Consider the following 26,640-nt stretch of genomic DNA (forward strand, 5'->3'; position numbering starts at 1 on the left):
TGTACAGTATGTATCACGAATGATACCAAAAAGAACTATACACATACTTACTAAATAAATAACAATTCTGCATTCTAAAGAAAATCAGAGCCATATTTGTTCTAGAGAATGCCATTTGTCACAATTACAAAGCCAAGTTCATTATGAATTCTTTCCTCACAGAACTAGGGATGAATTTTAAAACAAAGTTTTTGCCAGTGTAAAAATCATGCTCTAAAGAATCACAAATCACATTTTATTGTTGGCATACATTTGACATTAAGTGTTGTAAAAGGGAAAATAAAATATTGGAGAGAAAAAAAGAGCCAAGTAGATTCAATGCTTAAAACCAAAAGGGTACATCACGCTGAAAAACTTAGCAAAAATTAAATTGCCATCAGAGAATATATATGAATAAAAATAAAAACGCCATTAAATAATGATTAAAAAGAAAAGTATAAATAATTTGTGTCGGTATAGTCCTCACTGACAGTTAAATCAATCGGGTGAATACATGTATTCACTGGCGGAACAAGGACTAAAATATGAATTTCCTTATTTCAAATCTATACTCCTTTCTCATCATCTGTTAATGAGATTCTCTGAGGTTGTTCTCTTTTAGCATCCATTAATATTAAAGTATGCCAATGATGGGGTGCCTGGGTGGCTCAGTTGGTTAAGTGTCTGACTTCAGCTCAGGTCACAATCTCACAATTCTAGAGTTCATGCCCCGCACTGGGCACTCTGCTGTTAGGAAAGCCTGCTTCAGATCCTCTGTCTCCCTCTCTCTGCCCCTCCCCTGAGCATATGTGTGCACATGTGCATGCACGCTCGCTCTCTCTCAAAAATAAATATTTAAAAATAAAGAAACGAAATGTTTCAATACAATAAAACCAACTAAACACAAAAGACATGAAATGACAGAAAAGGAGGGGCAAAAATGGAAAGAAGGCATATAAAAAACCAATAATACCAAAAGGTCAGAAATAAGTCCCCTCTAATCAATATTTACTTTAAATGGACTGAATTGGACTCCAAGCAAAAGACTGAGCTTGTCAAAAAAGGATAAACATACATGATCTAACTATATGTTATCTTTAAGAAACTCACTTAAGATCCAAGGACAAAAAGGGATTCAAAATGAAAGTATGAACAAAGATATTCCATAGAAATAGTAACCAAAAGATCAAGGTGGCTATACTAGTATCAGACAAGACTGGCTTTGAAATAAGTTTTACAAGACAAAGGATATTACATACAAAGGTTCAATGCAGCAAGATATAGCAATTAAAAATATTTACACATATTTAATACATGTGTGTGTCTCTAACAACAGGCCATGAAAATATATGGAGTAAAATACTGAAATAGTTGAAGGGATAAACAGACTGCTCTACATTTACATTTGCACACTCAATAATGAATAGAATAACCAGACAGAAGGCAAGTTAGGAAACCAAGGACTAAACACAATAAACCAACCAGATCTACCAGATCTACAGAACACTCTAACAAACAGTCAACACATTCTTTTCAAGTGCACGTAAGACATTTTCCAAGATAGACACTATGTTAGGCCACAAATCAATCAACTGTTGAAAGACTTAAAATGATAAATCTCATATGAAGTATCTTCTCTGACTACAATGAGATGAAGTTAGAAATCAAAAAGAGAAGTGAAACAGGAAAAGTCACAGATCTGTGGAAATTAGACAACACGCTTTTTTTTTAAGTAGGTCCCACGCCCAATATGTGGCTCAAATTCATGACCCTGAGACCAAGAAACAGTTGCCATGTTCTACTAACTGAGCCAGCCAAGTGCCCCTAAACAACACACTCTTAATCAACTAAGACGTTGAAGAATAAATGACAATGGAAATTAGAAAATACTTAAGATATGAATGAAAACAAAACCACAACATACCAAAGCATACAGGACATGGCAAAAGTGGTGCAAAGGGGGGATACTGATCAGTATAAATGCTTACATTAAAAAAAAGATCTTCAATCCAAAACCTAGTATTACAATGTAAGGGAAGAGAATAAGAATAAAGTAAACCCAAGGTTACTAGAAGAAAGGAAATAAAGGATCAACACAGACATCCACAACAATGAGAATAGAAAAATTGAGAAAATTAATGCAGCTAAATAGTGGGTTCTTTGAAAAGGTCAACAAAATTGATAAACCTTTAACTAGGAAGATTCAACTTCTTAAAATCAGAAATAGAAACTGGGACATTACTACCAATTCTACAGAAACAAAAAGGATTATGAGAGTATTATGGGCAGCTATATACCAAAATAGGATAACCAAGATGAAATGAACAAATTCCTAAAAACATAAACTTTGTAGTCCCTAGTATACTAATAACGTATGACCTAAAAAAGAAATTACGAAAACAATTCCATTTATAATAGCATCAAAAAATATAAAATGCTTAAGAATGAAGCATGGAGGTGAAAGATTTGCACAATGAAAGCTACAAAATATTGCTTAAAGAAATTAAAGAAGACATAAATGGAAACACATCCCATGTTCACAGATTGGAAGACTTAACATTGTTAACATTATCAATACCACCCAAAGCAACCTACTCTCAAAATCTTAATGGCATTCTTTACAGAAGTGGAAACACCCATCCTAAAATTCACATAGAATCTCAGGGAACCCAGGATAGCCAAAAACCATCATGAAAAAAAAGGTAACAAAGATGGAAGACTCACATACCTGGATCTAAAAGTATACTAGAGGGGTGCCTGGGTGGCTCAGTCAGGTAAGTGTCTGACTGCTTTTTTATATGTTTGTTTATTTTAAGAGAGAAAAGAGAGAGCACTCCCGTGTGAGCATGAGCAGGGGAGAGGAAGGCAGAGGGAGGGAGAGAATCCCAAGCAGGCTCTGTACTGTCAGCATGACATGGGGCTCAACCCCACAAATCGTGAGATCATGACCTGAGCTAAAATCAAGTGTCATATGCTTAACCAACTGAGCCACCCAGGGGCCCCAAGTGTCTTACTCTTGATTTTGGCTCAGGTCAAGATCCCAGGGTCATGGGTTTGACGGACTCCATCCTGAGCATGAAGCCTGCTTAAGATTTTCTCTTTCCTCCCTCTGCCCCTCTCTCCCGCTCACATGTTCTCTCTCTCTCTTTGAAATAAAATAAAAATAAAAGCATACAGTAGTAAAAACAGTATGATACTAGCATAAAGTCAGGCAGAAAGGCCAATGGGAAAGAATTGAGACCCCAAAATAAACCATCGCATACATGGTTGAATGATTTTAGAAAAGGCTGCCAAGACCATTCAATGGGGGGAAAGAATAGTCTTTTCAGCAAATGGTACTGGGAAAACTGAATATCCACATGCAAATGAGTAAAGCTGTACCCTTACCTAACAAAATGTACAAAACTGAACTCAAAATAGGTCAAAGATGTAAATTTAAGACAAAGCTATAAAACCCTTAGAAGAAAACACAGCAAAAGCTTCATATTAGATTTGGCCATGACTTCTTAGACTTCACGCCAAAGGCAGAGACAACAAAAAAATAGACGGATTTCATGAAAATTTTAAAGGTTTTTGCGTGAAAAGAATATCCAGAGTGAAAAGGCAACCTATGTAAAGGGAGATGATATTGCCATATCACATATCTGATAAGGGATTAACATCTAGAATGTATAGCCAACTCCTAAAACTTAACAATCTGATTCAAAAATGGACAAATGACTTGAACATTTCTCCAAAGATATACAACTGGCCAACACACACATGAAAAGATAATAATACGTGGCATCACTAACTGGGAAAAGGCACGGCGAAACTACAATGAGATACCACCTCATACTCATTAGAAGGCTACTATCAAAAAAATCCCAGAAAGTAACAGATGTTGGCAAGGACATGGAGAAACTGAAACCCTTGTACACTGTTGGTGGGAATATAAAATGGTGCATTTGATGTGAAAAACAGTATAGTAGTTCCTCCAAAAATTAAAAATAGAATTCCCAGATAATACAGCAATTCCACTTCTGAGTATATAATCAAAAGAAATGAAAGCAGGGTCTCAACAAGGTATTTGTATACTCCCATTCACAGGAGTATTCAAAATAGGTAAAATATGGGATCAACCAAAGTGTCCATCAACAGATAAAGAGATAAACAAAATGTGGTATATATAGGTAATAGATTATAGCCTTAAAGAGGAAGAAAATTCTGCAATAAGCTTTAATATGGAAGAACCTTGAAGACATTATGCTAAGTGAAATAAGCCCATCACAAAAAAGACAAATACTGTAGGGTTTTGTGCATCTGAGGCACTGAGAACGGTCAACATCATAGAGACAGAAATCAGAATAGGGGTTGCCAGGGGCTGAAGAGAAAGGTGAATAGGGAACTGCTGTTTAATAGTACAGAGTTTCAGTTTTACAAGATGCAAAGAATTCTGGAGATGGATGGATGGTGGTGATGGCTGCACAACACTATGAATGTATTTAATACCACTAAACTGTACAGCTAAAAACTGTTAAGATGGTAAATTTTATGTTACATATATTTTACCATAATAAAACAAACTGAGGAAAAAAGGATAATAAAGTATCCAATACAATTCAACTTCTATTTAAAAAAAAACTCAATCACTCTCATCTGGATTACAGACCTGTATTAAAAATACACAGGGGTGTCTGGGTGGCTCAGGTGGTTAAACATCTGACTCTTAGTTGCGGACCATGTTTATGAGTTCAAGCCCCATGCCAGGCTCTGAGCTGACAGTGTGGAGCCTGCTTGGGATTCTGTCTCCAAAATAAACAAACTTAAAAAAAATACACAAACATCCACACCAGAGGTAATATGAAGCCTCATAAGTTTCTATAAGAACAAACAAGACTAGCATACCTTTACTACAGGTGTTTTCACTTTCTGGTTTCTCTACCACAGGCTCTAAAGTAGGTTCTTTGTGTTCGATTTTCTCCTCCACTTTCTCCCTTTCTTTCTTCTCCGACTCACATTCTTTTTCCTGTTCCTTGATCTTTTGCAGTTCTTTTTCCTTTTCCTGCTGCTGTTCCAGTTCTTTCTCTTTTTCTTGCTTTCTTTCCTTTTCCATTTCTCTCTGTTTTTCCTGCTCTCTCTCCAGTTCTTTCTCCTTCTCCTGTTGCCTCTCCCTTTCTTTTTCCCTCTCCTTCTCTCGCTCCCGTTCCTGTTCTTTCTCAAGTTCTTTCTCGCGCTCTCTTTCTTTTTCTCGCTCCCTTTCTCTAATCTCCTCTGGAGATGGCTGTTTGTCCACTATGCCAAGCTTTTCATCCAACCGTTTCAGTTTCTCTGCACACGCTGCCTTCCTTTGCTCTTCCATTCTTCGCTCTTCCTCTTCGCGCCGTTTCCGAGCACGTTCCACTGCGGCAGAAAGTTCTGACTGCTGTCTTCTTCTTTGCTTCCATATTTCATCTTCATCCGGTACTTGCTGCTTGGGGGGGAAAGGGCCTGGTCTTCCAGGTACTGCCTGTCGGTCTGGAGGAGGATGCTGCAACATTATGATAAATTATCAGGTGAATATGACAAATCTATTTCCGACCAATACTGGACTTCTGACATGAAGGGGGCAGGAAAAACTCCACAAAATGTCACAACTATTCCTGATAAGACACGCACATTAAAATGCAAACAAGAAGCAACATGGGAAAAATATTAAATTCAGATAATTCCCCAAACTAAGACCAGAATAATTAATCTAGCCATCTAACATTTACTGCGCATGCACCTATTTATTGTGGCAGACATTACTGCTCACTCAGAATTTGTTGAATAAAATTAGAAGCTGTCACAACATGAATTTCAAAATCTAAATTTAGACACAAAGGAAATTTAGAATGTGAGCACTTTTCAGAGCACCAACTGTCAGAGATGGAATGCCTAAGGAGGGAGAAAAGTCCATAAAGATGCAAAACTGTGTCACATGAGCCCTGAGAATATAAAGGTACCATTACAGGGAAAAAACACACCCAGAGACGCTAGGTGAAGAAGAGGAGAACCCCCCTACTGGTGACATGTCAAAGGAGGGAAGATTCCTAGAAATCAGTCTGCACAGATAGAATTTTCTCCCTTTAAACTGAAAGATCTAGAAATGCATACCTAGAACCCATAGTGAAATGTGGGAGACCACGTGAGAGATTTTTATGTTTTAATGATTTACGTTTCAATCGATGTGTTCTAAAACCACTACAGTCACTGCCAGCAACTATGCAGAAATAAGCAAAATAAAAAGAGCACCTGAAAGTCTGAAATATTAAGGAGCTAAAAAAAAACTGTCTTAAAAATACTGATTTTAGTACCTAGTAGGGGAAAGAAACCTTAAAAACCATGTAACCAGTCAGAATCCTCACAGACGAGAAAATAATAGTACGACAAAAACACTGGGCTATGTAAAAAAATATGATCCAGACTCTATCATTTACTAACAGTGCTGACTTAGGCAAACCACTTTATCTTTCTGGTGTTTAGTTACTTCATCTCCAGCTCAGAGATAAGCTTCAAACATAAAATTATACAAAAGTACCTACTTCACGCAGTAAACTTAAAGAACGATCATTTTTTAAAAAGCAACTTCATTGAAATAGAATTCACATAAAATGTGAGGCACTTATTTTAAATGCAGGTCGGAGTAGGGACAAATGATACACTTGTGTAACTACTGTCCCGATCAAGACACACAGCATTTCTGGGGTGCATGGGTGGTTCAGTTGGTTAAGTGTCTGACTTCAGCTCAGGTCATGATCTCACGGTTTAAGTGTTCGAGCCTCACACTGGGCTCTCTTTGCTGTCAGCATAGAGCCCGCTTCGGATCCTCTGTTCCTCTCTCTCTGCCCCTCCCCCACGTGTACATACACTCTCTAAAAAATAAACACTGGGCGCCTCGGGGGGCTCACTGGGTTGAGCGTCCAACTTCAGCTCAGGTCATGATCTCACAGTTCGTGAGTTCGAGCCCCACGTCAGGCTCTGTGCTGACAACTCAGCCTGGAGCCTGCTTCGGATTCTGCGTCTCCCTCTCTCTCTGCCCCTCCCCTGCTTGTGCTCTCTCAAAAATAAACAAACATTAAAAAATTAAAATAAATAAAATAAACACTTAAAAAAAAAGAGAGAGACAGAACATTTCTTCACTCCTCTGTCAGTACAGTGCCCCTGACCCCAAAAAACCACTGGTCTACTTCTTGCAGCATACAGCAGTTTTACCTTTCCTAGAGTTTCATATATATGGATATATCAAGTTATATTTTCTTTTGTGTCTGGCTTCTTGTGCTCAGGATGATAGTTTTGAGGTGTCTATCAGTAATTTGGTCCATTCTATTGCTGGACAGTATTCCATCATAGGCACATCACTTCATGTGGGACGGACACGTGGACTGCTTCTAGCTTTTTAACTATGAATAAACAGCTATGAACATTCATGCCTAAGTCTTTGTGTAAATGTATGTGTTTTCATTTCTCTTGGATAAATACCAAGGAGTGAATCTGCCAGAGTCACGTGTTACGTATGTGTCTCACTACATAAGATACTATCAAAATGTTTTTCAAAGTGATTACAAGGTTTTACAGCCACGCCAGCAACATACGAGGGTGCTAGCTGCTTTATACCCTCACTGACATTTCATGTCACCAGCCTTTTAAATTTTGGATCCATAATAAAATCTCACTGGGGTTTTAATTTGCATTTCCCTGGTGGTAAAAGATACTGAACATCTTGAGGCGCCTGGGTGGCTCAGTTGGTTAGGCATCCTACTCTTGATTTCAGCTCAGGTCATGATCTCACGATTGTAAGATCGAGCCCTGCGTTGGGCGTGGAGACTTCTTAAGACGGTCTCTCTTTCTGTTCCTTTGCCCCTCTCCTGCTTGCACACTCGCTCTCAAAAAGAAAAAAAAAACAAAACAAAAAAACAAAAAACTGAACATCTTTTCATGTGGTTATTGGCCATCTGTAGATCTTGTTTTGTGAAGTGAACGTTCGAATCATCTTGTTGGGCTATTTGTCTTATTATTAGTTATAAAGGGTTTTGTTTTGTTTTAAATATATCCCAGTACACGTTCTTGGTCAAATGTATTATTAATATTTTGTAGGACATATTTTTTCATTGTCTTAGAGATGTTTTTCAAAGTCTAACTGACATTATTTTTTTCTTTCTAATTCATGCATCCTGCGTCTTATCTAAGACCATCTTTGTTGGCCCAAGTTTAAAGACTTTCTTCTACATTTTCCTCTAGAGGTTAGTTTTAGCTTGTGTGTATATAAAAATACTATAAAGAGCATTCAGTGGTTCAAAGGAAAATGACTGGTGAAGATGATGGTGACGGTTGTGGTAGATGTACCTATCACATAGGGTGATCACGGAAGGCCTCTAAAGTGGTCACACCTGAGCAAAGATTTTGGTCAGAAGAAGAACCTCTGGAAAACATTCCTCTAGTTAGAGGGAACAGCAAATAAAATGTATGTTTTCAGTGCTTCAATAAACCGTGTGCGGCAAGAACAGAGAGAAAAGTAAGTAAGATCAGGAGAGTAGACAGAGACCTTAAAGACCACTGGAAGGACCTAAGCAAGAAATCACTGATCTAACATATTTAGTTTTCAAGGATTATATCTACTATAGAATTTAGGATGGGGGTGGCAGGTAAGCAGGCAACAGGAGTGGAAAATAAGACCTATTAGGAACCTACTGTGGTAGTTCAAATGAAATATAACAGACAGTAGTGAGTACTCAGTGTAGGAATATATTCCAAAGATAGGGATGCCATAATTTGCTGATACATATAGGCTGGATGTATGATAAAGAAGAAAGACGATTTGTGAGTGACTTCTAGGTTTCAACCTGAGCAAATGGGTAAATGATAATGCCATTACCTAAGATGGGAGGCCCAGGGAAGAAGCAGGGCCGTACGTGTATATGGGGGTGGGAGGTGTTATTACAGTTGTTACAGTTTGGACATACCTATCAGAAATCCAAGTGGTGATGCTGAATTGATCACTAAATACATGATTCTTAAAGTTAGGGTAGAGCTTTAAGGGCTATAGATACATGTATCTGAGTACCACCAGCACATAGATGAGATCCCCCAGGGAAAGGATATGGCTAAAGAAAGGAATGAGAACACAGCCCTTAACCCTCCAACACCCAAAGGTACTAAAGGCCCAGAAGAAATACAAATTGAAGAGAACAAAATAGTGTGGTGGCTCAAAAGTTAAAAAAAAAAAAAAAAAGTCTTTCAAGAAGGATGGAGAGGTTAACCTTGTCAAGAGCTACGGACATTAAGTAAAATGAAGACAAGAGAAGTGGATTCAGCAAGATGGAAATCACTACCGACCTTCATAATAATAGTTTCAAAGGTATAGCAATAGATGAAAAAGCTTGACTGTTAAGGGTTAATGAGAAAATGAAGATATTAAGTGTAAATTACTCACTAAGACAATTTTGCCATGAAGGAAAACAGGGAAATGGGGTAGAAACTACAAGGAGATGGAGGGCAGTGAGAGTCAAAGGATGGGTGATTTTCTTAACAGTTTTTTTAAGATGAGAGACAATATTACCAGTAAGTGACAGAAGAGGGGATCAAGGGAACAAGTAGAAGGGCTGTGCTTAGTAGTGAGGACAGGAAGGGCACTGAAAAGGGAAAATGGTTGCTTCTCATTTCTTAGTGAAATTAGGAGCATGCTTATTAGTTGAGAATGAAGAGTAGCGGAAAAAAGAGGAAGAAGATATAGTGAGAGCTAACAAGGTAAAATCTGTTAACTGTTTCATAAAAGTTATACATAAGAAACATACACTGAAATCTTACCATTAAAATAAGTAAAATCAAATACTTCATACAGACCATTAAGAAGAGTTTAAGATTTACCTGTTGTGCAAGCAATTTTGGAGGTGGCGGCAGGTGTGAAGACGGTCCACGTTCCTATTATAAAGATAAGGACAATTACAAACTAATCAGATAAAAGAGATCTACTGGAAATATTTCTGAATATACTCAATTTTTTCAGGACTACAAGATTGCAAAAAGTAAGCCATTTTCATCCTTTTCTCTTTTTCAATAAAAATACACTACTCACTGCAAAATAACTTTATATTCTATAAAATCACTTTGCCACTTTAATATGATTAGAACCTCAAATGAACTTTGCAGAAAGAAGAATTTTAGTGGATAAATTCTAAAATTCTACCTCAAGTGATGTGGCTATGAAGTATGCCTCCAATTTTATCACTTTATTTATGTTAGCCCTTTTCTTTTTCTGAATTTTTTTCCTAATGACAAACTAAATGTATGCGATTTACCTAAAGAAAAGAAACATCTAAAACATATCAGAACTAAATATGATACACAGACTATTCACTTGCTAATACATGCATCAGTGTCACAAACACACACAAAACATCAAGACATCAAGATATGGCATAGGACATTCCTCTCTTCTTACAACTATCACTCTCCATGTTAAGCCAGTAAGTTAAAAATCACACAAAACATGAATTTTATTAGAAACAGAACAAAAAAAAAACTTGAAAAATCCTTTTTAAGAATTCACAAATTTACTCCCCAATGGCTAACCACTGCCTTAAGAATCAAATTCAGGGGGCGCCTGGGTGGCGCAGTCGGTTAAGCGTCCGACTTCGGCCAGGTCATGATCTCGCGGTCCGTGAGTTCGAGCCCCGCGTCAGGCTCTGGGCTGATGGCTCGGAGCCTGCAGCCTGTTTCCGATTCTGTGTCTCCCTCTCTCTCTGCCCCTCCCCCGTTCACGCTCTGTCTCTCTCTGTCCCAAAAATAAATAAAAACGTTGAAAAAAAAATTAAAAAAAAAAAAAAAAGAATCAAATTCAGGAGGATGGGCTAAATGGGTAAGGGGCATTAAGAAAGACACCTGTTGGGATGAGCACTGGTTATACACAGGGGATGAATCACTGGAATCTACTCCTAAAATCACTGTTGCACTATATGCTAAGTTGGATGTACATTAAAATTGTAACTAATTAATTTAAAGCAGAATAAAATTCAAGCTTCCTTGTATAGCATACACTTATCAACTGTTACACAGCTCTCCAACTCCCCTCCTGTATCAAATTACTGGGGACTTCTAGAATGTGCCAAGCTTTCTCATGCTCCTTTACTCTGAACATGTTACCATTGCTTGAAATGTCTCTCTTCCCTTTGTTTACTGGCTAATTCTCACTTCAAGTACCAAGTCTTCTGCAAAATCTTTTCCAGAGAATTCTCTAAGAGCTTATTATGTACGCTGTCATGCCACTTATCACACTGTATTGCAACCAATGTCTGATGTCTTTTCTCTTTGTTTTACAGAGACTGTTAACTACCTACTTCTACCTCCTTGAAGGGACCAGATCCTCCATAGGTTGCATATGAATTCAACAAATACATGCTGAGTACATTATGAGCTAAGTGACTCTCTGGATGATAGCCCTTTATTATTCCCAGCGTACAATGCATTTTTTGCTATGTCTCGAAGTAGGATCAAGCGTATCTGTTTACCCACATATTTCCTTTAACAATGTTCTTCAAAATGACTCACACTTAATAGAATTCTCTACTCCTTATGTGTTATTTCCCTATTCCGCATACTATTTCACATGAATACTGACTAGGATTTACCAAGTATTTAGTAAAGCATAAACCACTTAGCAATGTTAGTTTGGAAAAACAGTTTATCCCTCCACTTTGATACGGCCAAGCTGTTATAAGGGAAAAGAAGTTAAACTTTAGTTTCTACTTGATAATTTTAGCTACTATATTGACAATTCCTGTTAAAATGCAAAAAAATTATGGTTTAGATCTAAACTATTCAAGACAAAATATAGTTTCCTTTTCCTAATTCTTCTTCCAACTTCATAATTACAAGATTAATTCAACCAAAGCATATGCAGTGACAAGGATTCTGAGTTCAACAAACCTGATTAAATGAGGGTCCCTTCCCGTAGGGACCTTTTGATACTGATGGCTGGGCAGGTATCTGAGAAGACGATTTAGTGTTGCAAGCTTCATCTGCTTCTTTTCGGTTTTCAGTGTTTTCAGAGGCTTTTGAACCTTGATCCTCACTGAGGAATCAAAAATCCAGATGAAATAAAAAAGTTAAGTGGATAGACTATACCATAAGTAAAAGCATTTTATCTATATAAAAAAGACTGTTTCCTATGGTTTTAGTGTGAGACAGGGAGAGTATATCAAAGAATGAGATCGTTTTGTGACCTGGTGGTGCTAATTCATTCAATCCGTAAACATATACCGTGTATCTTTAATAGATCTCTAATGTGTTAGTAACTGGGCTTGCCCAGTTTATCACCACAAGGTATAAAGTACAGTAGAGTAGTTGTCAAATACGCACATACAACTTGAAATATAACCTGGCAAATGAATTATAATCCCACCATTTTCTATCACCTCCACCCCAAAAGTCTCTCTCATCTAAATGCAACCAAACAGGGGTGACTGGGTGGCTCAGTTGGTTAAGGGTCCGACTTTGGCTCAGGTCATGATCTCTCAGTTTGTGAGTCTGGGCCTTGTGTCCAGCTCTATGCTGACAGCTCAGAGCCTGGAGCCTGCTTCAGATTCTGTGTCTCCATGTCTCTCTCTCTCTCAAAATAAACATTTTTTTTTAAATTAAAAAAAAAAATAAATGTAACCAAAAAAATTATAATTAATTAATACCTGTATTCTAGTTTACTCTGATTTAATGAAAGAGATAAGTCAAACTATGGCATTTTTTAAAATCACAAGTTCCAGGCAGCTCACAACTGATCATGAAACAGGAGTGTATCATAACGCCATGGCTAAAAAACTATACCAACATGTGCATGCAAGCTCCTTATATTTTAAGAGCCTGATTTTATGTTACATAACCCATATATTTCTGACTGTGATGCCCCTATGTTAGAGAAGAGAGTAAAAGCTCTCATTGTCTAAACTGAAATGCTGCTTGAAATTAAAAAAAAAAAAAAAAAAAATCAAAGACTTGATTAAAGCCGCTGTAGTAACCCAAGTTATTTTTCTCCAATTCTGGAAGTATGAATCAGTTCGAGCAAGTAACAAGTTGGAAATGGTCCCTGATGCTGTCTTTCTAAGTACCTCCGACTAAACATCTTTTTTTCTAAATATGTATTTTATTTAGAAACATCAAAGTTTAATTCCTTCATTAGCTGTACTTTAAAAAAATTTTTTGGCTTGTTAGTCACCTTCCCAGTCAGTATATTCTTGGAGTAGAATGTAGAAAACTTATACAAAAAGAATAAATACCTATTAATGAAGCCTCTCTGCGTGAATGGATGTTGTACCAATGAATTCATACTGTTGCTTGCGGAAGGTATCACAACAGCTTACCTGCTATTTTCTTTAGGGCTACTACTTCCTTGCTCATCGTCATCGCTGAAATTCAGCTGTTCTGTATAATCTACTTCCATCTGAGCACCTATTAAATTAAAGAAAAGTTAGACTGACTGTTTAAAAACATCTAAAAACTAAAAATGCTTAATTAATTTTGTCTCTTACCTGCCCAACCTTCATCAGCTTCAGCATCGAGGTTATCAAATTTATCAAGCTCCTTTAGTTCTGATGCGCTAAGGATGGAGGGGCGTTCAGGCTCAGAGGCCCATGAAGGAGGCGGGCCCCTTCCTCGAAGGCCTCTAATGAACAAAAGGTGATGAGGGGAAAGGATACAAAGTTTTAATGCTTCTAAATTAGGTAAATATGAAAAGACTGGAATTTCATTTTAATTCAACATTAATGTTTTCCACACCATGATATACACAAAATATTTTGCACTGGGCATGTGTATGAGAAATTTCTAATGTATATATGTAAATTTAGGACAATATTTGATACAGTTTTTTTGTAAGTATTTAATATTAGACAGTGGGCTTTTTATCACCAAAAATATTTAAAATACAATAAATATGTTAAAGAATAATATGGCTAAGACACACTAATATCAAAATGAAGAATTTTAAGAAAAATCATCATTAAGAAAAATGCTCAAGTCTTACGCTTGGCAAAAAAAGGGGGGGTGGAGAATATGGGAGGTCATTAATATCATGGAAAAAAAAAGGGATAAATGTAAGTGTCACATCTTTGTGATGATTTCCAGTTTTCAGAATCTTATGTCAATTAACGTTTTAGAAGAATAAAGCATTTGTGTTCTGTCTTATAAAGGTCAATTATTTGCTCCTGGAAATTGTACTGTGAGATCAAAATAATGAATCAATCATCACAACTCACTCAAACTACAGAAAATCTTAATGAGCGTATGTGCCTTGGCAACTTTAATCATTTAATAGCCTTACTTGTTCGTTTCAGATAAAGAAGGCGGAAACCTCAGAGGACCATGAAGAGGAGGATAAGCCATCCTCGGATACTGCTGAAACATCTGTATGAAGGAAACAAAATTGATAAATTTTTTAACCAAGTTATATATATATGTGTGTACATAAAGATATGTATATATACATAAAGATCACTCTACCTAAACCAGAGATTATAATTTATAGAAAGAAAGGTTAAAATAAACTATACTGTGAAAAATCAGTTTTATCGGCTAGTATATAAATCATCATTCACCCTTAACAATAAGCCATCTGTAAGACTACTGCTTGCACCAAGGCTTTACAAATAAAGGTAATAACTAGGGACATATCCTACAAAGAGCTTCTGTTATCCCATTAACAAAATTACATAAATAATTATATACTGACACAAAAAACCTAAAAAGACAACATGCATGCACTCCAGAGAATTGCAAAGCCTTAACCAAGTTGAAATATTTGAAAGGAAACAATGTGAGACTTCACTGCAATGGAGGAGTAGACTTATTGAAGGCAGATTTCTTGGTAAAGGGAAACTCCGTTCAGATAAAAATATCATCCACAACCCAAGAGAGTGAGGGAGGAGGTGGGTAGGGAGCTACTTGGGAGATTTTCTATGGGTAGGACATAGGTGAATTTTGATTCAAGTTATTATATAGATAGTCATCACAAACTGAGGCCCAAAGATGATGCTCTCTATGGGAACTTGGATTTGAAAGCTAAATTTAGGAAAAGTTATAAGATAGATTATGAAGATACATCATGAGGGATTTATCTTATGATATGAAAAGGAAGATAAGATGTCAAGGGGTGCTTATAACCAGGTCAAAATATTTATAAGAAAGAAAAGAGGAAGAAAGAGAGATAAAGAGAGAGGCAGGCAAACAGACTGTATTACCTTAAAATATATAATCTATATTCTGAGACATATTAGCTTTTCTTAAAAAAAAAAAAAAAGTTAGGTGCAGAAATTACTTTGTACTTGAAGAAAGGCTATGTTTATATGATCATGTTGTCCAAAGAAGAAATTTCTAAGTAGGGTTAGAGCAAAGTTAATTAAGTTAAGCACAGCAGCTGAAGCTCAAATGGAAAGCTTTTTGTCTGGGGAATACTCTGGAGAATTTTCAGTTACATCATCCTGTACTGAAGTTAGTGAAAACACTGCTGGAGGCAAATGTTCATAGGTAAAGTTTTATTAGATCTCTCTTCTGCTAATTAGTCAGGCATAGAGATTAATTTCATGTGGTATTAAATGTTTAAAATTTAGGAATTTGCCACAAAATTAATTGTATAAACAATCTTTAAATTCTCAATATATAGTAATTATTTTTAATGTTTATTTTTGAGAGAGAGAGAGAGAGGGATGGAGCGAGCATGCGCACGCACAAGCAAGGAGGGGCAGAGAGAGAGAGAGAGAGAGAGAGAGAGAGAGAGACAGCACAAGCAGGGGAGAGCCAAGAGAGAGGGAGACACAGAATCTGAAGCAGGCTCCAGGCTCCAAGCTGTAAGCACAGAGCCTGATGTGGGGCTTGAACTCACGAACTGCGAGATGATGACCTGATTTGAAGTTGTGACACTTAAACAACTGAGCCACCCAGGCACCCCTATAGTTATGGTTTTAAAAGCTTTTTGTTTTTGTTAATTAGTGGAAGACATTATTCAAACAAAATGGTTGATGAAACTGGGCACAAAGGCCACATGCTCTCCCCTTTTACTTTCCCTTCTCCCATTCTACCCCCACGCCGGAAAATTCAGGGGTCTCTGGAAGCAGAATTTACAAACTACAGGAGACAAGTAGCCTGGTGTAAATAATTTTTCAAGGCCAGGTTAGCATATGAGACTCATTTTTATCATGCATGCAAATTAAAAACTAATTTAACAAGCAATTGTATTTAGACATTCCTAGAATGGTTATATAATACAAAGAATCAGAAAATATGAACAAATATGGATATTTAGCACACGAATACTTAGGAATTAAGTCATAATAAAAATAAATATAGGGCGCCTAGGTGGCTCAGTTGGTTAAGTGTCCGACTTCAGCTCAGGTCATAATCTCATAGTTTGTGAGTTCAAGCCCTGCATCGGGCTCTATGCTGACAGCTCAGAGCCTGGAGCCTGTTTCAGATTTTGTGTCTCCCTCTCTCTCCGCCCCTCCCCTGCTTGCTGCTTGCGCTGTCACTCTCAAAAATAAACAAACATTTTATATATATATAAATATATATAATATAAATATAATATTATATTTAATAATAATAATATAATATAATATAATATTATATATATAATAATATAATATAATATTATATTATATAATATATAATATATATAATAAATATATATAATATAAATATATATATATATATATATATAATAAATGTAAGAACCAGACTATTATTCTTTTTGAGACTAATGGTCCCCTGAAAAATGTTAGTTTATTTACTTGGGCACATGTAAACTGCCATAACATTTCATAGGAAGCTGAGAACAAACAGATGTGTAAAGGCACCAAATCTAAATTTTAATTTATAGGAATATATGGATCAGAAGTATATATTAAATAAAACTACAAAAATAGAATCGGCAGAATCCAGACTATAAAAACTCCACAGGTAACAAATAAATAGTAACAAATAAGCTCCAAAAAAAATCTTAAGAGAGGGAGGATAAGAAGTAACCAAAGATAAGAAGATTCCTAAGAAAAATATGAACCAATTTCAAAGAACAGATGTTATCTAGATCGTAGTTATAAGACAATCAGGGAAATTAGAACACTGACTCGATGTTTTTAGAAACTTTGTTTTTAGGTGTGATAGTGCCATTGTGGATTTTCCTCCTGGTCTTTCTGTTTTAAAATCCAACATAAAATACACATAGATGAAATGAAGTATCTGGAATTTGCTTCAGTAATCTGAGGTGGTGGGAAATAGGTGAAACAGACCACAAGTTGATAAATACTTAAGATGGACAGGAGGTATGGAATAAGGGGGAGAGTCACTGTACTATTATTTCTGTTTTTGCATATGTTCAAAATATTCTGTAATAAAAAGTTAGAAAATATAAAGTATGTTTACCAATAAAAACTTTAGAACAAAGCACATATTAACTTTTTTGTGCCATGGACAAACCCTGTAGGCAGTCTGATAAATCCTATGAACTTCTTCTCATAGAAATGTTTGAAAGCATTATCTAAAACACAGAGTACTATGAAAGAAAACAATTATATTAAAATGTTGTTACTACAATGTTTAAAAAACCAATCTGAGATATGGTAATGTATGTGATTCATTACATAACCAGTGAGTCTACCCATGTGGTCTAATAACTTATTTTTTTTTTAAGTTTATTTATTTATTTTGAGTGGAGAGGGAAAGGGGCAGAGAGAGGGAGAGAAAGAGAATCCCAAACAGGCTCCACAGCATCAAGGCACAGCTGGATGCGGGGCTCGATCTCCCTAACCATGAGATCATGACCTGAGCTGAAGCCAGAGGCTTAACCGACTGAGCCATCCAGGTGCCCCTACTAACTACCTTTAAGTGTGGCTGAGTATAATTATTTTGCTATATCCAAAACAATATGATGTGATATGAAAATACCTATGATCCCTATTAACGAGAAAAACTAGGGTACTCCTGATACCTCTGTGATTTATTTCCTGCATTCATAAATCAAGGAAAACGCTAAATTTTAGTTAGATGTTAATGCAAATAAAAACCAAAACTTTTCCCCATTTTAATTCTCTCCTTGGAACCCAGATCAAAAGCCTCTAATTTAATGGTCTGCTTCTTCGACGATACTTACGTAAGGAGGCATCATAGCCCTGTACTGGGAAGCCAGAGCAGGCTGCTGCCCGTTCAGTTTAGCCTGTGGAGGGCCACAAGCTATCCTCTTTTCCACCACTTTGAGGATGTCACTTTGTTCTGATGTTCCAGCTGTGCTTTCATCCTGCCCAGAGGGCTTTTCATCTTGGTCAGATGTTAAAGGTGAGCCAGCAGACTTCCCACCATCTCTCCAACAAGCAACATCTGGTATGGAGAGAGATAAGAAATTCAATTAGAACAAAGAAACAAACACCACTTTGGAATTCAGCACCGAAATTAAAAGGAAAAAAAAAAGGAATAAGAAAAAAACCTGAAAATGGAACACAGTGAAATCAAAATAGGCACACTTCTAAATTTAATAAAGTAACAAGACACACTAAAAGAGCAGTGAAAATCTAATCTAGGCCCTAATGCTTTCAAGGTGTTTAGTATTCAAAAACAGTGGCTTCCAAAGCAGAGCAGATGTACCTCAGAAGGTGCCATCAAAAGCAAATACTGGGGATGGGGAAGAAAATATTAGAACTTCTCTATCAAGCTTTACAGATATGTGAGATAGAGATTAAAATCACTGTTGGATCTGAGGTGCCCTGAGGGAAGGGGAGTTCTATAGTTACAGTAATGCTCAAATTTGTTTTTAGTCTACTATGGCTAGTTACATGTGCCCAAGGAACTCAGTGACTACAGTGTTTGGTAGGTAGCCTCCAAGATGTCCAAAATGCATTTCTATCTCCTGGTATTCACACCCTGTGTAGTCCTCCCTGACAGTGTACCAGAACTGGTCTGTGTCACCTACAGAATAAAGCAAAAGTGATGACGTGTCTCTTATGAGATTAAGTTATTAAAAACTGGGCTTCCATCCTGAGTGGGAATAGTCACATCTGTCTTTATCCGGGGAAGCAACACTCTAAGCAGCCCACATACAAAAGAGGCATCGTGAGCGAGCTTGGGACAGTAGCCACGTCAAGTCAGCATCAGATGATAGCTTCACTGCAACTTTCTTGACAGAGGTCCTGAGCTAGAACTCCTGGCTAAGCAGCTCCCAGATTCCTGACCCTCAGATACTGTGTGAAGTTAAGTCCAGTTCAGTTTCTTGTTTCAAGGTGCCAGATTTATTATTCAGCAACAGATAACTGGTGAAAATCAACGGAACAAGAAAACACTAAAGCTAACACATCTATTTCTAATAGAAATGCATCAATTACATAACAGCAATTAAAAATAAGATGATTTCGGGATAGAAGGAACATACTTAAAGATCATAAAAGCCATTTGTGAAAAGCCCACAGCTAACATCATCCTCAACGGGGAAAAACTGAGAGCTTTTTCCCTGAGATCAGGAACACGACAGGGATGCCCACTCTCACCGCTGTTGTTTAACATAGTGCTGGAAGTTCTAGCATCAGCAATCAGACAATAAAAGGAAATCAAAGGCATCAAAATTGGCAAAGATGAAGTCAAGCTTTCGCTTTTTGCAGATGACATATTATACATGGAAAATCCGATAGACTCCACCAAAAGTCTGCTAGAACTGATACATGAATTCAGCAAAGTTGCAGGATACAAAATCAATGTACAGAAATCAGTTGCATTCTTATACACTAACAATGAAGCAACAGAAAGACAAATAAAGAAACTGATCCCATTCATAATTGCACCAAGAAGCATAAAATACCTAGGAATAAATCTAACCAAAGATGTACAAGATCTGTATGCTGAAAACTATAGAAAGCTCATGAAGGTAATTGAAGAAGATATAAAGAAATGGAAAGACATTCCCTGCTCATGGAGTGGAAGAATAAATATTGTCAAAATGTCAATACTACCCAAAGCTATCTACACATTCAATGCAATCCCAATCAAAATTGCACCAGCATTCTTCTCAAAACTAGAACAAGCAATCCTAAAATTCATATGGAACCACAAAAGGCCCCGAATAGCCAAAGGAATTTTGAAGAAGAAGACCAAAGCAGGAGGCATCACAATCCCAGACTTTAGCCTCTACTACAAAGCTGTAATCATCAAGACAGCATGGTATTGGCACAAAAACAGACACACAGACCAATGGAATAGAATAGAAACCACAGAACTAGACCCACAAATGTATGGCCAACTCATCTTTGACAAAGCAGGAAAGAACATCCAATGGAAAAAAGACAGTCTCTTTAACAAATGGTGCTGGGAGAACTGGACAGCAACATGCAGAAGGTTGAAACTAGACCACTTTCTCACACCATTCACAAAAATAAACTCAAAATGGATAAAGGACCTGAATGTGAGACAGGAAACCATCAAAACCTTAGAGGAGAAAGCAGGAAAAGACCTCTCTGACCTCAGCCGTAGCAATCTCTTACTCGACACATCCCCAAAGGCAAGGGAATTAAAAGCAAAAGTGAATTACTGGGACCTTATGAAGATAAAAAGCTTCTGCACAGCAAAGGAAACAACCAACAAAACTAAAAGGCAACCAACGCAATGGGAAAAGATATTTGCAAATGACGTATCGGACAAAGGGCTAGTATCCAAAATCTATAAAGAGCTCACCAAGCTCCACACCCAAAAAACAAATAATCCAGTGAAGAAATGGGCAGAAAACATGAATAGACACTTCTCTAAAGAAGACATCCAGATGGCCAACAGGCACATGAAAAGATGTTCAATGTCGCTCCTTATAAGGGAAATACAAATCAAAACCACACACAGGTATCACCTCACGCCAGTCAGAGTGGCCAAAATGAACAAATCAGGAGACTATAGATGCTGGAGAGGATGTGGAGAAACGGGAACCCTCTTGCACTGTTGGTGGGAATGCAAATTGGTGCAGCCGCTCTGGAAAGCAGTGTGGAGGTTCCTCAGAAAATTAAAAATAGACCTACCCTATGACCCAGCAATAGCACTGCTAGGAATTTACCCAAGGGATACAGGAGTGCTGATGCATAAGGGCACTTGGACCCCAATGTTTATAGCAGCACTCTCAACAATAGCCAAATTATGGAAAGAGCCTAAATGTCCATCAACTGATGAATGGATAAAGAAATTGTGGTTTATATACACAATGGAATACTACGTGGCAATGAGAAAGAATGAAATATGGCCTTTTGTAGCAACGTGGATGGAACTGGAGAGTGTGATGCTAAGTGAAATAAGCCATACAGAGAAAGACAGATACCATATGGTTTCACTCTTATGTGGATCCTAAGAAACTTAACAGAAACCCATGGGGGAAGGGAAGGAAAAAAGAAAAAAAAAAAAAAAAAAAAAAAAGGTTAGAGTGGGAGAGAGCCAAAACATAAGAGACTGTTAAAAACTGAGAACAAACTGAGGGTTGATGGGGGGTGGGAAGGAGGGGAGGGTGGGTGATGGGTATTGAGGAGGGCACCTTTTGGGATGAGCACTGGGTGTTGTATGGAAACCAATTTGACAATAAATTTCATATATTAAAAAAAAAAAAAAAAGATGATTTACCCAACCAGACAAGAAATGAGCCATAAGAAATATGAAATATATCAGGTTATCAGAAATATAGATTTGTAACCATCAGTGAAAAGAAAAACCTCCCCATGTATACAGAATTCTTTGATATATTTGGTAATGACAATCGGAAATTAATACAATTCATTTAAAAATCTCAAGGATTTTATATTTCTATTTTTAGTTTTTGCTTTATAATGTACACAACTATTTCTCACTATCCAAATTTATTTGGTTCTCTGCTTTGAGTTCAGAAAACAAGGGATCCTTGAATGTTAATAGAGTAGTAAATAAATGGATATAATTTATAAATAAATATTTGCATATTAGGGAGGTTGGTCCAAAATTTTTACTACTGTAAAAATGACCATTATTAATGTGCAAAGAACTCATCCAGGCATCTTGTTAAAATGCAGATTTTTGATTTAGTGGGTTGGGTGTGAGGCCCAAGATGTACATCTCCAAACTTAAGTTCTCTCCCCACCCCCACCCCCAAACTTGAGGTCTTGAGTTCTACGAATGCTGTGTATGTGAAAACCACACCGGAATGATAGCAGTTACTGTCTGTCTTTCAAAATAGGCAAGTCACATAGAACAATAATATTGGGCAGAAAATTAGATCATTAAATAAAACACAAATATAATCTCATTCACCATTTTTATTAAATAGAAAGTATTCTTACTTGGTGGACGTAAACTGGGTCCAGGTCCATAGTTGTCATCATTCGTTTCTTTTTCTTTTTTTTCCTGATCTCCAGCTGCCTGTAGGCTGGGAAATTCTTGCTGAAAATGACTATTCACCTGGATTCCTACAGATTTTTTTAAAACATTAAGTGTAACACTTATACTCAAGATAATGGAAACACCCTCCCAGGGTAGAGTTCTCTGCTTTTCTCTGATAAATTATTCCACTTTTCAATGATGACTGTTTATATCCATAAAACGTTAAAGTTTATTTAGAATTAGAATCCCTTGGAAAGTTAATGAACAGCCATGAGGAGATAAAACTTTAAGAAAAGATTCTGCCAGACACTGTTCAGAACTCATTAAAGACGACGAGGCGAGTAAGCAGTGTCACTCCTGTTTCTCTTTCATTATGACTCCTCACATTTTCAAAAAGTCAAATTCCTTTACTAGTAACTCTAAGAATCAGTTCAAATAATATTACTGAAATAGAATATATAAACAAACACTGCAACTATTCACTGTGAGGCTAAAATGCCTTCACTGAATTTACAACTGAGATACTGGTTGCAACCTTCCTAGTCACCCATTCACCCATCCATCCATCTATCTACCTGCCTGCTTGCCTATTTATACACTTCTATAAATTAAAAGATCTGATTGTATTAGTTTAAGGGCCTGGATAGGTTCCCATACAATGCTTTATAGATGTTTCCTGGTTTGCAAGTGGAAAATTTAAATTTTTCTGGGGAGTCCATCATTCCTAAGTGGGGGGAGTATTACTGTTACTGTGCTTTATGGAAACTGTCTAGCTCTTCTCTACCATGGAATCGGGAGCAGCATGTTTGAAATAGAAGAGGTAATGGGGCACACGTGGTGATGAATATGGTTTATAGCAACCTACACAGTGTCTGGGTCCTTTTATGCCTTAAAGACCTAAAGGTACTAGGGTAAAGATAAAACAATGTGGGACAGAGGGGATTTTAAAGACTCCCTTTTAAATTCCTATCATTGGCTCATACATGGGTTTTGGCACTGAAACTTAACTACCCCAAGAGCTGAAAAAAAGACCCTTTTTAGGGTCAGAGTATATCCTTCAACAATGTTCTCCACCCCTGCCAAAACATAATAATCCACCCCTTATCTCCTGCATGGCTGTTCAGTAACCATCAAACCTAGCCAGTTTCCTCAGCTAATGTCCACTTACCATCTCCTTGCCCACCTTGCTTGTTACTGGCCCAAGATTTGGGAGCAGGTGCTACTTCTGGGGGAGCTGCAACCCCAGGTTTTGGCTGTGCTGGTGGAACTTCTGGTGTTCTTAAAAAAAACATGAATCCATTATTTCAGATATTGTATGTTCAAATAAAATAAATATTGTATTTATAGTAAATCTGTGTATAGATGGTTTTGGCTACATATTTACTCATAGGTGCATTTCCCACAAATGCTTTTCCTCTGCAGCATTCTTTTAAATAAAGTATAGCTATTTTCATCCCCTTTCATGTCTATCTTTTAATAACCCAAGAAGACAGCTTGTTTTTAATTTTGCAAAAAAAAAAAAAAAAAAAAAAAAAAGGGAACATTCATTATTGAGCATAGCTACCAAAAGTCTGTTTTGAAAAAGTCTACATTTATATATAATTAGAAATAACATTATAGCATACATACTGTCTGGACTGGTGGACTTGACCAGTGCTAAGTCTAAGCAAACTCTCCATCTGGCAGTCAACAGGTTCACCACTGTACTTATTAATGTTACCGGAAGCAGTAACAGCAGCCTGCCTGGTACATCCCCTTGAGTAAAAGGTATCTTTAAACAATCTACAGTTTTATTCAATAATTATAATGAGTTAATGCTTGAAAATAAAAAAGATAGTAGTTAAGAAACTTAACAGATGCAATATATTTCTGGTATACTGAGACCCGTAACTAACTTGCTACTACAAAATAATTCTACAACTAAGAAACAGAGAACAATGTCTTTGACAAGCTTTATCCAAGTAAAGTCAAATTTACTATATAAAGTTCCCCAAATAGGAATACAAAAATTTGATAACAGACACAGACAAAAAGCACCAAGTACCCAATTGCTTGTATTATTTTTCCAAATTACCACTACTTCACTTGGTCATTCAATAAACTTAAGAGCCCTGCATAATCCCTGAAACACAGAATGCTAAACATGCATTGAATAAGGTCATTATTAATTCTATCATAGCCTTCTTGCTAATTCTTTATTCGTTCAAATAACATTACTTGAGCACTTAAAAATGTGCATCAGGTATAGTTTCAGTGAACCAGTCAGACAGGAATTCTTAGTATCATGGAAATTATTTAACAGAATCAACTCCTAATTATATTCGGAGAATGCCAGATATGGTGGGGGTTTGAGGGCGCCTGACATGGTTGGTACATAAGAAGAGTTGTGATTAGCAATTCTGTCATCTGTTGTTCTACACTGACACATAGAAACACTGCCCCTAAATATTCTCACAAAAACAAATTCATCATGGGAGCCTGGGTGGTTGAGTCGGTTAAGCATCCAACTCTTGATCTTGGCTCAGGTCATGATCTCACAGTGACAGAGCCCTGCATCGGGCTCTGGGCTGACAGCTCGGAGCCCGCTGGGAATTCTCTCTCTCCCCTTTCTCTGCCCCTTCCTCACCTGTGCACACATGCTCTCTCTCTCAAAATAAATAAACTTTAAAAAATGAATAAAACTTTCTTTAAAAAACAAATTCACCAAAAGTTGGCTATGTAAAAGATTTTAGATGGCATGAGGTATCTAATACATGTAGCATAACGTCTAGCACGCAGAACGAACGCAAATAGAAGCTCTCTCCAGGGCACCTGGCTGGCTGGAGTCGGTGGAGTATTCGACTCTTGATCTCAGGGCTGTGGGTCTGAGACCCATGCTGGGTGTGGAGATCACTTAGAAATAAAATCTTAGAAGACAAGACAAGACAAGACAAGACAAGAGAAGTTCTCTAAAGAAAGGGGAATAGTTTCATTCTTTAGTTGAGTTTGACTCACTTTTCTTCTTCATGCTGTTCTTGTTTTGATGCCCATCCTGTGCCGTCTTTAGGTACAATGTTCACATTAGGGTCATTGCCTTTGTTTTCTGCTTTGAGACTTGGGAGGTTAGCAGGTGGAGGCATACGCCGTGAAATACCAACTTTTCCGAGACTCTGTAATCCATGTCGAGCTGCAACTAAAGATCAATAACATCAACTTTCTTAGAACATCTATTTTATTGCTCAATTTATTCTTAAAACTATATAGAAAGACAAGAGGAATTAATGAAATCTTGAACTATTACTTCCTAAAATTTTAAAATATGAACTTCATTCATTCATTCATTCATTCATTCATTCATTCATTCTCAAGTTAGTTAACATACCATGCACTCTTGGCTTCAGGAGTAGAATCCAGTGATTCGTCACTTACATATGACACCCAGTGCTCATCCCAAAAGTGCCTTCCTTAATGCCCATCACCCATTTTCCCCACTCTCATCAATCTCTGAGTTTGTTCTCTGTACTATACATCTCCAAACTGTATAGTTTGGAGGTGCCTGGGTGGCTCAGTTGGTTAAACATAGTATCTGCCTTCAGCTCAGGTCATGATCTCGCAGGTTTTGAGTTCTAGCCCTGTATCGGACTATCTGCTCTCAGCCCAGAGCCTGCTTTGAATCCTCTGCACCCGCCCCCCCCCCCCCACCTTCCTCCTGCTCCTCTCGCACTGGTGCTCTCTCTCTCTCAAAATAAATAAACTTTAAAAACAAAACAAAACCTTTAAAAATGAGTCTCCTATGGTTTGCCTCTCTCTGTTTACATCTTATTTTTCCTTCCCTTCCTCTATGATCATCTGTTAAGTTCCTCAAATTCCACATATGAGTGAAATCATGTGATATCTGTCTTTCTCTAAGAATTTTAAAACTAAGCCACATGCCAGCAACATAACCCACGGTAGAAATATTAAACTATCGAGCTACTGAAAAGATGATTTAAACAGTTTAACAACGAACCCTATTTACTATGAAAAGGAAAAACATGGGTGAAAACATGTCTTGTAATCTTTTCAGGGAATCTATTCTAAACCCCAAATTTAGTACATATTTAGAATATGCTAACTTCTCATTCATAATGAATACTGCTAACGTACCATACATACGTAATGTCCAGTTTTCACCTTTCACTGTAAACACTGGGTTCAAGTTATCAAAAAACAAACAAAACACCCCAGGACTGTCTTTATTCTGTAACTAAAAGTGGTGGTAAATACCCACTAATTCTATGCCTACCAATCTCATTGAACGAGATTCCCCTTTGGAACCACACAGTTCTACTTATTGTCTGCTGA

The 26,640-nt window shown here is 37.1% G+C and overlaps 1 protein-coding gene across 4 annotated transcripts in view; it reads right to left on the bottom strand.

Annotated features, from left to right (window-relative positions):
• Positions 1 to 26,640, bottom strand: part of PRRC2C (proline rich coiled-coil 2C) — a 98,372-nt gene that overhangs the window by 46,676 nt on the left and 25,056 nt on the right. For 2 of the 4 annotated variants that reach the window (XM_047077005.1, XM_047077003.1), the window contains exons 3-12: positions 25,312 to 25,483; positions 23,486 to 23,595; positions 22,278 to 22,403; positions 18,107 to 18,330; positions 14,288 to 14,370; positions 13,497 to 13,630; positions 13,329 to 13,416; positions 11,905 to 12,049; positions 9,847 to 9,900; positions 4,867 to 5,488 (exon numbers count right to left, since the gene is read on the bottom strand). In XM_047077005.1, the coding sequence (XP_046932961.1) occupies positions 4,867 to 5,488; positions 9,847 to 9,900; positions 11,905 to 12,049; positions 13,329 to 13,416; positions 13,497 to 13,630; positions 14,288 to 14,370; positions 18,107 to 18,330; positions 22,278 to 22,403; positions 23,486 to 23,595; positions 25,312 to 25,483 (1,758 nt within the window). Of the gene's footprint in view, positions 1 to 4,866; positions 5,489 to 9,846; positions 9,901 to 11,904; positions 12,050 to 13,328; positions 13,417 to 13,496; positions 13,631 to 14,287; positions 14,371 to 18,106; positions 18,331 to 22,277; positions 22,404 to 23,485; positions 23,596 to 25,311; positions 25,490 to 26,640 lie in introns of all 4 variants that reach the window. The other 2 variants (XM_047077004.1, XM_047077002.1) reach the window with 1 other exon arrangement.

Source organism: Lynx rufus, unplaced genomic scaffold (assembly GCF_022079265.1).
Source record: "Lynx rufus isolate CCGP_SWC_20201006 ecotype Redwood Valley unplaced genomic scaffold, mLynRuf1.p SCAF_15, whole genome shotgun sequence".
Lineage (NCBI taxonomy): Eukaryota > Metazoa > Chordata > Mammalia > Carnivora > Felidae > Lynx > Lynx rufus.